The following is a 15,062-nucleotide window of genomic DNA, read 5'->3' as shown; positions in this document are numbered from 1 at the left end:
AAAATACATTTTTAGAGTTAGACTATTAACTATATATAATTGTATAAGTGTGAATATTGATAAGTAAAAAAACTGCCAAATAGTTGTCTATGCTGTTCAGTACAATATTGTTTATAGCCAGTAAAATGAGCATAAATTTTTCATCTATCAAGTAATTGACAACTGAAGTTCTGTTTATCTGTTGAGGAGGTACAGACCTTAATTCACAGAGTTAGATTCCTATGTTTGGCTCACAACTTCTTTTCATTTTTAACCTTATAATGTTTCTGATGATGAAACAATCTAGGAAAAGAACATTGGTTTCATTTTTCCTGACAACTTGTTTTGATCTGTCACACAAAAATTCTCACCTTTACACACAGTTTTATTTTTGTTTCTTGTTTTTTTGCAGGTGTTTAATGAGGTATGTGGTATATTTTTCCTCTTCATTCTAGCTTATAAATGTCATTAATGTTATAAGAATCCTCTATCATCTGTCTTATCCATTATCCAGAATGGTCCTTCCACCCTAAGACCTAAAATCCATTTAAATATCACTCCCATTTTTTTTACCTTCTGTCTTTCACCTGTAATTCTTGCTGACCACAGTTGGCTTCCTTCTTTAATTAGTTTGCTCCATAAGATGTTATGTGATATGTACTTTCTCCTTTTGGGTTTTCTGGGAGAAGGTTCTGTATCTTTAGTTTACCTACTTTGGTATCTAAATATTTGTGTGTTTGCTATAAATGTCCTCCCCCTGAAGGGGAGGAGAGGATCCTGATATAGTTGAAGGGTCTAATCCCCACAACCTCTTTGGTTTTGAATTTATGTAGATGGGTGACCATGAGGTGGCTCTGCCAGGGTCAGTTAGCCAGTCCTGTTTAGCTAGGGCCAACTGAGTACCAGTATTGGATGTTCTCAGTGGATGATATGAACATTTTGTTTGAGTATGATGCTCATAAAACTCTAATGTTGCTGCAGTATTCTTGTTTGGCATTGTACTGCATCCCTAAGTGTATGCTTTTAGTTCACAACTTTTGTCTTCAATACTAGTTCGTATACTAAGTCAGTCGTTTACTGCCATTAATTTGTTTGTCTGCTCCCCTTCACTTTTCTCTTGCTTTTTTTGAATGATTGACATTAACCCATGGGGCAGTGATCATTTTTCTATTATTTTGAATGAGATTGTCAATTTTCAATACCACCTGAAGCAAGTTTCATGGTGGAAGATGAACGAGGCCAACTTGGCTCTTTCATCTCTCTCTCAGAACTTGATCCTGCTGTTATTAGTCTACCATCCATTAATGAGTGCATGTAAGCAGTAGCTGATTGCATTGTTCAAGTAGTTTTTTGTTCTGATCCTAGAAGTTTGACATCCTTTCCACACAATTCTCATCCATGAATGCTCAGAAATAGGCCTGGGATAGCTTTCACAGATACCTCACTCGTTTAAATCCCATTGCTTTCCAGCAGGCCTGTTGTGTACATGCTCAACAGGCTAGATGTCAAAACCAAAAGGAATCTTGGATTAAGTTTGTAACTATCATCACTTCTACCACCAGTTCCAAATTCACCTGGGACAAATATGGAAGGTAATCTTGCTCTCCAATGGGCAGGAAGTTACTGATGTACAGAGCATTGCTGATACTCTCAGTGAGAGCTTTTCTTATGCATCTAGCACTCCTGTTTCTTCCCATGCTATTTTGTCCCTGCCATAAAATTTCAGCAGAGAGATTGCCTCTTTTCCATTTTGGCTGATCATCTCTACAATTATAATTGCCCTTTCACACTGGTGGAACTCAAAGTTGATCTTCATCAGTTTTGCAGTACATCTGTTGGACCTGATGATGTTTACTAGATGCTGCACAATCTCTCTTCTGCCTCAGTTACTATTATCCTAATAGTTTATAACCAGATGTGACAGAAGAATGTTTTTCATGATACTTGGTGCTGGGCATGTGTTCTCCCTTTCTCTGAGCTGGAGGATCCCAAGATTCTGTCTAATTATTATCCATTTGCTTTGACTTGCTGTCTCTGTATGTTCTTAGAGAGAATGGTTAATTTTCATCTTGTTCAATTCCTCAAATTATACAAACCTGCTCATGCCCACCAAGTGTGGATTCTGTTCACAGCACTCCAATGTAGACCACCCAATTCAACTTGAAACCTTGATCAAGAAGGCCTTTCTTAAGAGAGAAAGCCTTGTTTCCTTGGTCTTTAACCTTGAGAAGGCAACACTACATGGAGGTATGGCATTTTGAAAGATCTCCACTGATATGTGTTGTTTGGCCATTTACTCTTTCTCATTCAAAAACTTTTTATCGACAAGTGATTCTAAGCCCACGTGGATTTGACTCTTTTCCATTCTTTTCCACAGGAACTTGGAGTTCCTTAGGGCTGTGTCTTGAATGTCAGATATTTCAGTTTCAAGATTTGTGCTGTCACAACACAACTTCCTCTTACTCTTGCAAAGAGGCTTTACATCGACAACTTCCATATCTTGTGTGAGTTGTTGAACGTGAGGTTTATTGAGCTGCAGCTTCAGACTGCCCTCCGTTGCTTGTTGAAGTGGACAATAGCAACAATAGCAGATGGTTTTACCTTTTTATTGTTGAAAACTGTTTATATATATATTTTTGCCACTAGCGGAACCTTTACCCTAATTCGTAGCTCCATTTCAGTGACGTTGCTCTTCTTGAGGCAAAGTGTTTTGGGGCTTATTTTTTTCTATAAGCTTACTATTATTCCTCTTATAAAGCACTTACATGTCATGTACAAAGGCACTGAACATCCTTTGTGCTCTCTCTTTTACCTCTTGAAGATGCTGGACCCCATTCACCATCTGGGATTTCAGCTGTGCATGGGGGTTTTCTGCACTTCTCCAGTCTAGAGTTTGTACACAGTGTCCTGTGTACCTCCCCTTCATCTCTGCCATTTGCAAATTTCTCTATGATATGTTACCAAGCTGCAATCTTTACCGTAGTGTCCTACATGTGGTTGTGTTTCATGAATATTTTTATTTTTTTCGAACCATACTTGTATCCTGTTTATAAGGATGGTTTGAAATCAGGTGACTCTGTGGGCTCTGCCCTGGTTTGTTATAGCTTGGTGGTTGCTCACAGGACCTCCTCTATAGTTTCACTGTTCAATGCCAAGTTTTATGTCATTTCTCTTGCTCTGGATCATGTAGAAGTTATGCAGTACACTTATTGTATTATCTACATTTACTCTCTTAGCTCTCTTATGATTCTGGAATTGCTTCATGCTAGTACTCACCCTGTTCTCACTGATTTTCTTTTTTTTCGTCTTCCATTAACATCCAGTTTTTCTGGATACCTGGCCATGTTGATGTTTGTGGGAACAGTTATTGATGCTGCAGCTAAAACATTTGCTCTGGTTCTGTCATGCCTGTACCTATTCCATCTATGAACTAAAGCCTGCTCTTGAAGGCTTGGCTTCGTGTCAGTAGGCAGTCTACTTGTTCTAAACAACATAATAAGTTTCTTCAGATCAAGCTTTCTGTTGCTCTTTGGCTGTCTTTTTTTCCTATTGTCCTATTCTTATATTTGAGTTGAGGCAGTGATATGATCCCGTAAAGCCAGATTCAGTTTGTTTTAATATTTGCTTTTATAGTCCACATGCCAGTTTAGTCACAGTGTTTGTTACTCTAATTATGTGGGAAATCTTCAACCTCTAATGCAGAAGATGGGTTGTGGAACTTTATCTATCTAGTTGAGGTTGGGTACATATTTAGCCATAGCAAAATGTTTTTCTCCATCATTATGTTTGGCAAACTGTCTCTTGACTTGCCATTTCTTCTTATGTAGATATTGTGTTTGCTTTGAGTTTTTATTTCTTGAAACAGCTCTTCACCTTTGGGAATTGGCTGGTGTTTGGCCTTGTTTGTGTGATGGAGGATAATTCAAAGTCATGCTGTTTTTTACTACAGATTGCACCTCTCATAATGAATTAAGCTTTTGTAAGTTGTTTTTTTTCTATTTATGTGAGGTTAATTTCCTTCTTATGGGGCAGAGAGTGTTCTACAAGTGATGTAGTACTCCACATATGTACTTTAGTTTTGTCTGTGAGCTCACCAGTTATTTCTAGGTGGTTGCTTTTTACTTGGATCCACTTCCACCTTTTTGGTGTAAGAAACTGTTAATGTTTGAAATTTATTTAGGATCTTTTAGAGCTTAATCAAATAGAATTTAGATTTTTGAGATAAAAGTATTTTAAATCTTAATGTGGAAATCACTTAACACTGGAGTACCCCAAAGATCAGTATTTAGTCCTGTGCTCTACAATATATTAGTTTATGATATGTCCTTCCCCCTCCTAAACTACAATCTAATATGCCTATGACATAACTATATGGAGAACCTCAATCAACTCAAATACTGCTATCTCAAATGGCACTTAACATTGTATTACAGTGGTGCAACAACTGGCATATTGTACATGAGCTACTGCATTCTCTCAAAAATTCATTAAATTCAGGAAAAAAATTCAGTGACCTTAAAGTACAGTTAAATAATACAAATATCAATTTCTTTAACACCATGAAATTTTTAGATTTAACATTTATGCAAAAATCCCACTTGTAGAGAAAAATATATACATAAAAAAGGCTGGTATAGGTAGAGAAAGCTCTATGTTGAGGAGGGAACAATGTTTAAACTTCTTTGGTCATCTTCAGGTTCACAAAGAAAGAAAGAGGTAACTGACCGATAGCTGACCATATGTAGAGGGCATGCTTAGATGTTGGATCATATTTATTAATATAGATATAAAGGTGTTCCTTTGTATTGGTTTATTTTGGGCTTGAGTTGTTGTATAAGTAAGGGTTCTTTAACTTTGCATTTATGTTTGTTTCGTTATTTAGTATTTGGGTGTTTTCAATGGTTATGTTATGTTTATTTGATTTGCGATGTTTGAAAACATGTGAAGGTGACTTTTTGTGTTCTTTGAATCTGGTTTCCACTTTTCTACTTGTTTCTCCAATAGAAGTCGTGGCAGTTATCACATTGTATTTTTATAAATAATGTTGGTGTTGTGATTGTCAGTGTAGTTTTTACATAGTATAGACCTTAGTTTTGTGCCTGGTTTTTGAATAAATTTGGTATTAACTGGAATGTCGTATTTTGTTACTAGTTTCTACCAAATGTTGGTTATTTTTCTGCTGATGTCGGGAATATATGGTATGGAGCAGTATATGATTTATGATTTTTTTAATTCGTGGGATATATTTACTTTTGTTAGTTGATTTTGCTTTTTGTCTATGTATGTATAATGTGTGTGTGTATAATGTTTTCTACGTTATGTGTAGGAAACTTATTGACATCTATTTCATTTAACAATGTAGAAAGGAACAACTAACCTCTAACTTTGCATAGGTAAAACTATCAAAAAATTTTAATCAGTGCAGTAACATTATCCAAAATTTATAGAAACAGTTACTTAAAGCCATGTTGAATACAAAATACAAAAACTACGTGACTTACAGAAACATAAAATGAACCTAGACCATCAACTGGCATGCTGCATTAAACCAGAAATTTATAGACTTATACAATGAAACATAAACCAAATCAGCACTAGGAATGACAGGGACAAAAAGATCTGCCACAACAAAAAACTAGAAAAACTAAGATGCAAACAACAGAAATGACACCAACACGACAAACTGTTGACTTATCTCATAATTAACAGATCCGACCGTCAATTAAACACAGACGAGATACATCTACTTAACAAAGGACTCAACTTCGCAATAGCACCTAGGTACATTCCAACCATAGAAATCAAAACATGTTTAGAAGACCTAGCCAGGAGACTTGTGATACTTTCTACAGAGAAGAGAAACAAGGAAACAACCAACAGAAAGAAGATAACTTAGATAATTTTTTTGACATCCAACAGCCAAACTTCCCAGGTAAAATTAAAAATTTATATTTTCCAGAAACACCTAAAAACAACATCTTGAACAATTTTTTCAAAGAATTTTCTCACAAAATCATCAACATAATTTCACAAAAGAGAAAACTAAAAAACAATCTTACATAAAGAGACCTTAATTTCATTAGAAACCTAAAACAAAACAAAAACATAAAAATTCTAAAAGCAGATAAAGGTAACGCTATAGTCATAATGAACACGAATGAATACATCCAAAAAATAAAGAACATCCTGTCAGACACGAACAAATTTAAATACACACAAATCTAACAAAGACACACAAAATGCAACTAAACAAAATACTACTAAAAATGAAAAAAAGCCAACACAATTTCACAAACACTTTATTCCTACCTACGTAAAACCGACTCGCACACACCACAAGTATACGGCATTTCCAAACCTCATAAACCAGACTGTCCATTACAAACAATAATATCCACATATGAATCATTTAATAATTATAATCTTGGTAAATACATAGCATGGGCATTCTCAAAATATGTAACATCAGCCAGCTCATTCATCAAAGACTCTTTTAATTTCAAGTCTAATCTTAAACAACTTAATTATAAAGCCTTAATGGCCAGTTTTGATGCTATATCCCTCTTTATAGAAGTCCCAACTGCTGAAACCTGCAAGATTGCCTTAGAACTCTATTTCCCAAACCCTTCATCAACATCAATAAGTTTCCTCCATAAACTGCAGAAAACATTATACGCACACACAAAGACAAAAAGCAAAATCAACTAACAAAAGTAAATATACCCCATGAATTAAAAAATCACGAAACCTTATACTGCTACATACCATATGTTCCTGATATCATCAGAAAAATAACCAACATTTGGCAAATCAGATAAACACAACATAACCAAAGAAAACACCCAAATAATAAATAAACAAACAAACATAAACAAATGCAAAATTAATGAAGTCTTACTTATACAACAACTCAAGCTCAAAATAAACCAGTACAAAGGAACACCTTTATACCTGTATTAATAAACATAATCCAACATCTGAGCATGCCCTCTGCATTCCTACACTCAACTACACAACCCCTTTTAAAATGTGATCAGCTATCCGTCAGTTACCTCTTTCTTTCTTTTTGAACCTGATGATGACCGAAGAAGTTCAAAACGTTGTTTGCTCCTCTACGTAAAAATTTTTTCAACCCATACCAGCCATTTTTATATATATATATATATATTTCTCTACAAGTGGGTTTTCTCATCATCACAAATTATTACTCCTTGAAATCTTGTTTCAAAATGATGTAGCAGCTTTTTACAGATTAAAATGGCTGGAAAACCACTAGGAGGACATTATAATCTGTCAAACGGTTATTCCTGAACCTGATGATGACCGAAGAAGTTCAAAACGTTGTTTGCTCCTCTACGTAAAAATTTTTTCAACCCATACCAGCCATTTTTATATATATATATATATATTTCTCTACAAGTGGGTTTTCTCATCATCACAAATTATTACTCCTTGAAATCTTGTTTCAAAATGATGTAGCAGCTTTTTACAGATTAAAATGGCTGGAAAACCACTAGGAGGACATTATAATCTGTCAAACGGTTATTCGTATTTTATATATTAGTGTGTATAAGGGACTATTTCGAACAATAGATTAATGGAGCCACCATGTTTGATTCAGTACATAATCCATATCTCACCAAAATAAAAAGATAAGAAATCCTTATTTTATATTCTAGCTTGTAAATTTTGGTAATTTTGGTTTCTAATTTATATGAAACTATAGTCTTAATATATTGACATCATGAATCACAAACATCTCATTTTAAACAGTGCTGCATTCAACATATCATGTGACGGATGGCTCAGAATTAGGTGACTGTGTGCTCTGCCATGCTTTGTTGTGATTTAGTGGTTGTACACAAGATCCCCTCTTTAGTTTCTGTGTTCATTGCTGAGTTGTACATCATTTCTGTTGCCCTGGATCACATAGAAGGTATGCAGTACATGAACTGTACTATTTATGCTGACTTGTTTAGTTCTCTACAGGCCCTGGAATTGCTTCATGTTAGTTCTTACCCTATTCTCATTGATATTCAAAACCAACTGGCTCATTTCTCTGGGTACCAGACCATGTTTGTATTTACTGGAATGAGCATGCTGACATTACAGCTAAGTCTGTTTGCTCTGGTACTATTACTGCCATGCATATTCCATATATGTACTACGACCCTGTATTTAAAGCTCAGCTCCGTGCCAGTTAACAGTAGACTGGGATTGAGCAACATGATAACAAGCTTTTCCAGATCACACTTTCTGTTGCTCCTTGGTCATCTTGCTTTCATAAGGATTGGAAGGAGGAAGTTGTCCTGGCTAGGCTATGCATTAGTTACAGTTTTTTAACTCATCATTTTTTGTTTATTACCAGTGTGTGGTTTGTGTGACACTCAAGTCACAATATCCCATATATTACTGTCGTCTTTTCATTACTACTGTGAGAAACAGCATCATTTTTGACATGCTTTTACCATTCATTTACCGCTGTCATTGACGATGGTGACACTATCCACCTTACAAGTTTTTAATTGTTTAAAAACCATTAGCTCTTTTAATTTTATTTAAGTTTTTATCCAGCATTGGACCACTGTTTTTGTTTTAACTTAATTTCCCTTTACACTTTATAATACTTTCAGTGTTATTTTATTTTTTTACCATTTTTTGTGGTGTAGATAGCCTAGTTGTTTTGAGCTGTAAAATGCCAAATAACAACAATCTAGATTATAGATAATCACCAACCACTATGAAAGTAATTTATCCATGATTTATCCAGAATGTAAACTTTCATATATATGATATAGATAATGATGTGAGTAGGTGCTCAAACAACATATAATAATTCCTCTCGAGTTGTGCAGTACTTCCTCTCTACACCATTCACTGAATGGTTGTACTCTTTTTATATATAGGTTGTACTTGTGACAAACCAGATTCTACTTCCAAAATTACTGGCAGTTATATCTAAATTGAGTGGACTTTCTGGTGCTGGGTATGCAAGTACCAGAGTAGTTTTTCGTTTCTCCTTCAGTCTGTTGAATTCTGTTCATAGTCAGCAGTATAACAACATTTATTTGATTTCTCAAGTAATTTTTGTGAAGGAATAATTCTGTCAAAGAAATATTTTACAAAATAAGAATAGTAAGAGTACAATTCAAGAAATTGTCTTACAATGATGCATGTTCTTTGCTACTGGTTAATTCTGGAGTAAGTAAATCTTCAGTATACACTATTTCTTTGCTACATATGTGTCTAAGGAAATTCATCTGTGGCTTCGTTCTGAATGAAACAAACTTCATTTATGCTCTTTGCTACATCATTTTCAACTTCAGTGATTTCCTTTTCCACTTGTGTTTTGATTTCATTGGCATACTTTTGTATTTCTTCAGTTTCATTGTATGTCTGCAGTAACATCATCCAGCTTTTCTGAAGATTACCACAGGAGATATATTTTAGAATCAAGATTTCACCGTTGATTTTCTTTTCCAAGGAATATCATTCTTTTTGCTGAGAAGCTATCATTCATTCAGAGGTTTTATTCATTTCATGATTTTTCAAGCATTTCCCTGGTTTTTTAATTTGCTTAGTTTGTGTACATGCTTTGTTGTCATCCCTTTATTATGTAACATCAAGAGTTTTGATAATTTGTTAATAAAGCACAGCATTAAAAAGAGCTGTAAAGTTTGTTTAGATATGAATGAAAAGAGCAAGATTTAGATTTTTTTAAATCATAGTAGAATAGTTAAAATAGTTACAACAGTAGATATTAAATCTGGGATATTACTTTTTTTAGTGAAATTTTCATTGAAAATATCATTTTAAATGAAGTTTAGTTTGAAAATGACTTTTAAAAAATGAAAACCAGTTGAAAATAGAAAGTTTAGTCTCATGAGAGTTGTCAGTAAATTGAATGTAATCCTTTACACTGCCTGTCTTATTAATTAGCAACTTTTACTAATTAACCAGCTTCAGATAATTAACTGGAAAAATGTCATTTTTAAGTTTATATTTTTGTTTAACATAATCATAAAATTATCTGTAACAAAAAGCAAATCTTTAATGCTGTTCAAGTATTCAGTTATCATCTATGAAAATTAATTTACTGTATTCCAATCTTTCTTTCTGTTTATTACTTAGTGCATTTTTATGTTTTGTGTTAGAGACTATATTTTGTTGTTTATAATTCAGTTATTTAATTTTATCAATCTTTCTTTCTGTTTATTACTTAGTGCATTTTTATGTTTTGTGTTAGAGACTATATTTTGTTGTTTATAATTCAGTTATTTAATTTTATCAGACTCCATTGCATGTAGCAGCAGAAAATGGTCGTGTTTCTATAGTTAAGTTGTTTATGGAATACCATGCTGACTTGGTAGCTAAAGATAGTGGAGGATTAACTGCCATGGATTTAGCAGAGAAGAATGATAATCAAGAGGTGATGGAAGTGCTGAAGTCAGAAGCAGGTAACTTTAAGTAAGAATATCTGTACCAAGTTTATAAGTTTCACTTTCTACGCAGCATACATTACACACAGAACTGTGATCATATGGGATTGATTAAGGAGGATATGCTTAAGATAGTGTTATCTGAAATGAAAGCATTCACATAAAATAGATGCATAAAAATAATAGGAGTGTTAAAGCCAAAAGCAGATACATTTAAATAAAACTGTTTTGTTGTGGTTTTGTTTATTATTTTCTAAATAAGATTTGATGTAATAAAGGCTTATCATTTGATTTGCAAATGAGTAACTACCCTGCTGCTGTTGGGTGTAGTATCACCTGCCAACTTTATGACTACATTTTCTACTCCATTATAGAGTGAAATGACTAGTATAAAAGTAAGCATACTTAAGACTGAATTCCATGTAGAGAGTTGTTTTTGTGACTGATATTTAAAATTGTCACTTGTAAACCTTTCTACTCTTTATTTTTATCTTACTTTTAAAGATTTTACTCTCTTTGATCACCTTAAAAATTAACATATTTGTTTATTAGTTTATCTATAATTGAATATTTTTAGAATTTTTATTATTTTTCCAAATATGAATCATGAACTTGATAAAATTCTTGCCACATTTGTTAAAATGCTTGTGTAGTGATATAATTAATTTAGATTTTGAGTTATTTTGACCTTTATGAAGTACTTCAATACCTATAAGTCTAGAACATTTTTTATGTTATAGAATGTTTTTGAATGGACATTTTAGAGTGTAAAAGGTCAACATTATTGAAAATATTAATATTTAATTTAAACAAAATAATTTCTTTGGAGGTAATACCCATTTGTCTTGGCATAAACATTTATTTATTTATTATTTATTTCAAATCAGAATTTTATTGTACATCTTTTTTTTTAGGGACCATTCTTGCTATGTCAACAGTCACATGATTTTTGGTTCTGATTTTATTGTATGTAATGCTTTAAATGCACCACCTTACCCAAAGTTTTTTACTGTTTCACTTCCTGGCCTGACAGTCCTGGTGGCTAGGACACTCAATTTGTAATTTGTTGACCACAGGATCAAATTAATCACATACATACTTTTCACTCATGGGGACATTGTTATGTGCCAGTCAGCCTCAATGTTCATTTGGTAAAGTGTATCTTAAAAGCTGGTGGTAAATGGTGTTGACTAACCACTTTCATTGTAATCTCTCACTTCAAATTTAGGTACGGATAGCGCAGGTTTCAATAAAGTAGATTTGTCTCAGAATTATCAATCAAACTCTTATCTTCCATATTACTTACTCCTTGGTGTGGATTCCTGTGCATAGTAAGGGTACCTCCCAGGTAAGGTTTTGTATTTTCAGTTTAACTTTTGTGGGATCTGAGACTATGTTCTGGGGACATATTGGTGGAAACATATACCTGAAAACACAGTGAATTCCTCCTGAATTCAAAGGCCATTGGAGATGCACCCATTGAGGTTGCTCCCCATGCTACTCTGAATTCCTCCTGAGGAGTAATTTGAAGAACATCTTGTCAAAGATTCTTGCTGGGTTTTCAGTTTGTGTTTCTGTAGTGCATCTAAAATCCACTTGCAAGGATGGAATTATGCTGTGTCTTAATTTTGAACACCACATTTTACTTGAACTGTAAAGTACAGCCATACATCACTAATCCTCTTCAAGAACCACTACATGATGCCTTTGACATGTGCTTGTTGTGGTGGCAAAGATCACAATACCTGCGAGTGTGAACTAAAACCACATTGCATTAACTGGAGTAGTTTCCACCCCTCTTACTTTTGTTCTTATCGAAAGTGGGTGGAAGAGGAGGAGGTACAGCATTTGAAAATGGTTAACAACATTTCTTACCCTAAGGCTAAAAAGTTATTGTCCCCAACTTTATCTTGAATATAAGCTGCTGCACTATGCTCCACTGCTACAGTGAGAGTGGACAGATCTTTCCATACCTTCAACAGAGTCATTTTCCAACCATGCAAAGAGTTTTTGTCCTCTGTAGATAAGCGAGTTGACAAGTGGTCCTCTACTCTTGTTTCTCTCCCCACCATTCTTTCCACTTCCTTTGGCCCCAGCTTCTGCTTGGATTCACCTTTGTCATTCCAGAGATGTAGAATGATAATTCATTCCCACCTTCAGTCACTGGAATCTACATCTGCCAACAGAGACCTGTCCACTTAACCCAGGGCAGAATCCACGGAGGTCAACAGACTTCTTTCTAATAAATAAAAATGGCATGGTCATAAACCAAAGGGTTCTCTACTCACTTCTCCCTTATGTAATAATGGCCACTTTATTACAGTGGAAATGTTAAGGTTTCCATTCTAATCTGAATGACATTAAGGCCTTGGTTGATTCTTACCATCCTGCATATTTTTTCTTACAGAAAGAATTTCTGAAAGCTGTGATACAGTTACTTTTCTGCAGTTTTCTTTATACTGCAGTGACAGGTTGGATGATGTAAGAGTGCATGAAGAGATAGCACTGCTGGTCAACCAGCACATGCCTACCTTATCTTTGCAGCTCGATACACTGTTGGAGGCCATTGCAATCCATGTCTCATTGGGTCGTACCTTCACTGTTTTTTCTCTCTACCTGTCTTATGAAAAGACTTATGATCATTCAGACCCTGGTGCTCTCATTGAATAGTTGCTGTCTCCCTTTTTAATCTTGGGAGATGTTAATGAACAAGCCTCTTTAGGGGAGTGCTGATATTGATGGAAAGGAACATTCCATAGAGCATATGCTCTTGGAATACAATCTTTCTGTCTTGAGTACTGGCTTTTACACTTATTTTCATGCACCTAGCCAGTCCTTTATTGTCATTGATCTTTTAATCTGCTCCCCTTTACTTTTGTTAGAATTTTGACAGTGAACAAATTTTGGACATTGTTTTAACTTGATTTTTTTATATTTTTACTTTTTATAATAATTTTACTTTTGCCTTTTTACCAGTTGTTTGGTACTGGTGTATTGTTGCTTTGTGTCAATAAATGTCAACCAACCACATGACTTACACTGTGTAAGTGCAAAGGGACACTACATAGGTATTTTGAAGCCATAGTTAATCCTGATGTTAGCACTTTTGTTAATGGAGAAAATTTTACACTTCCTTCAAATTCTTTGAAGGCTTTTTTTCATGCACTCATTTTCTCACTTTGCAGGAAGATTACCTGGCTGTATTGTAGGTTCTCATTAATCAGTATATTTGGGCTGTTAAGGCTGGTTGCTATTTGTAGTATAACTGATTTTTTTCTCATCATATTATAATGGAAACTTTGCATGAATGATACTAGAAAAACTTTATGTGATGTGCAACCTTCAACTTAAGTAATTTTTATCCTGTATGCATGTAGATTTGCAATAGGGGCTACAGTTTTCCCATTTCACTGCTGTTTTATGTCATGGAGAACTTTATTTTTCTCTTTTCTCAGGGTGAAGATATGATGTCATGAATACCTTACATACAGACCAATTGCACTAGCACCATCTATATAAATATAATAGCATTGTCTGTTGTATGTCCACATAAATACTTTGCAGAGATAAATCTTTGCTCAAATTGGTGTTGAGGTTTATTAGGTCCATGGGAAAATGTGCACAATTTTTTAATTTTGCATTGTTTTTTGTTTGTTTTTTTACTGCTACTTTGCCCCCTGTTGATGGATTTCACTAAATTTGTCATGATGATTTATTGGGATCATGAGGAGATACATTTAAACTTCAAGTTTCATATTTTGTGTTTTGTTGTTTTTATGGGTGTTCTGGTTGATTGTTTTTTTAAATTATATATGAAGGAAATAACTTTTCATGTCCTAAGATAACCTATCGTTAATCATAAATTTACATAACTTCTGCCGAGGGTGTGGGTACCCCAGGTAGTATTGATAAATAAGCTTTTATTTTTCCTGAGCCGTTTTACTTTTTTTAAACTGAGGAGCAGAGTTTGTGGCAGTCTTGGTCTTGATGAAGCTCTTGCTGGACCTTATCTTTTTTCATGTGTATTTGCTATTTTAAATCTTGAACAATTTACTCAGAGGTGTGATTTTGCTAATGTAAAGTTAGGTTATTTTGTACTTTAATTTTTGTGTCTACCACCTTATATTTATTTTATTACCTTCAGAAAGTAGCAAAATACTAAAATGTTTCACATTCCTCACATTTATCATGCAACTGACCTTTCTGTGGGACATCTACAAACAAAACTGCATCATATCTGCAGAATCTTAGTGTAAAATCTGGGTTTCAGTACTCATGGCAGGCAGAGAACAAATAGCTAATTGTGTTGCTTTGTGTTTAACTTTAGACAATCAAATTCTTCTGATACTGTTTTCAGAGCAATTGTTGGTTATCACTTACCTTTTTTTTTATGTATTCAATTAATCAGATCCAATTTTAAATTTTACAGTCTTTACTGATCTAGTACCTCTTATTTAGTTGTGCTGTTTTTGAGACAGTATCTCACCTCATCACACAGAATAGCTTGATCCGTCATACACCTGCTTATGAGGCTTGCATGCCACTAGCTTTGAACTAACTCTTTTATAAAAATTGTGTTCAATGTGAACTCCATTAACCCTTTAATGATGGGCTTGGTATAATAAACACTTGTTTATCTACATA

At 34.1% G+C, this 15,062-nt stretch overlaps 1 protein-coding gene across 7 annotated transcripts in view; it reads left to right on the top strand.

The window, feature by feature from the left end:
• The window catches only part of Lrrk (Leucine-rich repeat kinase), a 297,360-nt gene that overhangs the window by 53,226 nt on the left and 229,072 nt on the right, over positions 1–15,062 (top strand). For all 7 annotated transcript variants that reach the window (XR_013032330.1, XR_013032331.1, XM_076517601.1 and 4 more), the window contains exon 6: positions 10,271–10,436. Coding sequence is in view for 4 of the 7 variants with exons in the window: in XM_076517601.1 (XP_076373716.1) it covers positions 10,271–10,436 (166 nt within the window). In the remaining 3 variants the exon portion in view is untranslated. The remainder of the gene's footprint in view (positions 1–10,270; positions 10,437–15,062) is intronic.

The sequence above is a fragment of the Tachypleus tridentatus genome, chromosome 8 (assembly GCF_004210375.1).
Source record: "Tachypleus tridentatus isolate NWPU-2018 chromosome 8, ASM421037v1, whole genome shotgun sequence".
Lineage (NCBI taxonomy): Eukaryota > Metazoa > Arthropoda > Merostomata > Xiphosura > Limulidae > Tachypleus > Tachypleus tridentatus.
Note: the sequence above shows the minus strand (reverse complement) of the source record. Positions and strands in the feature narration are given on the sequence as shown.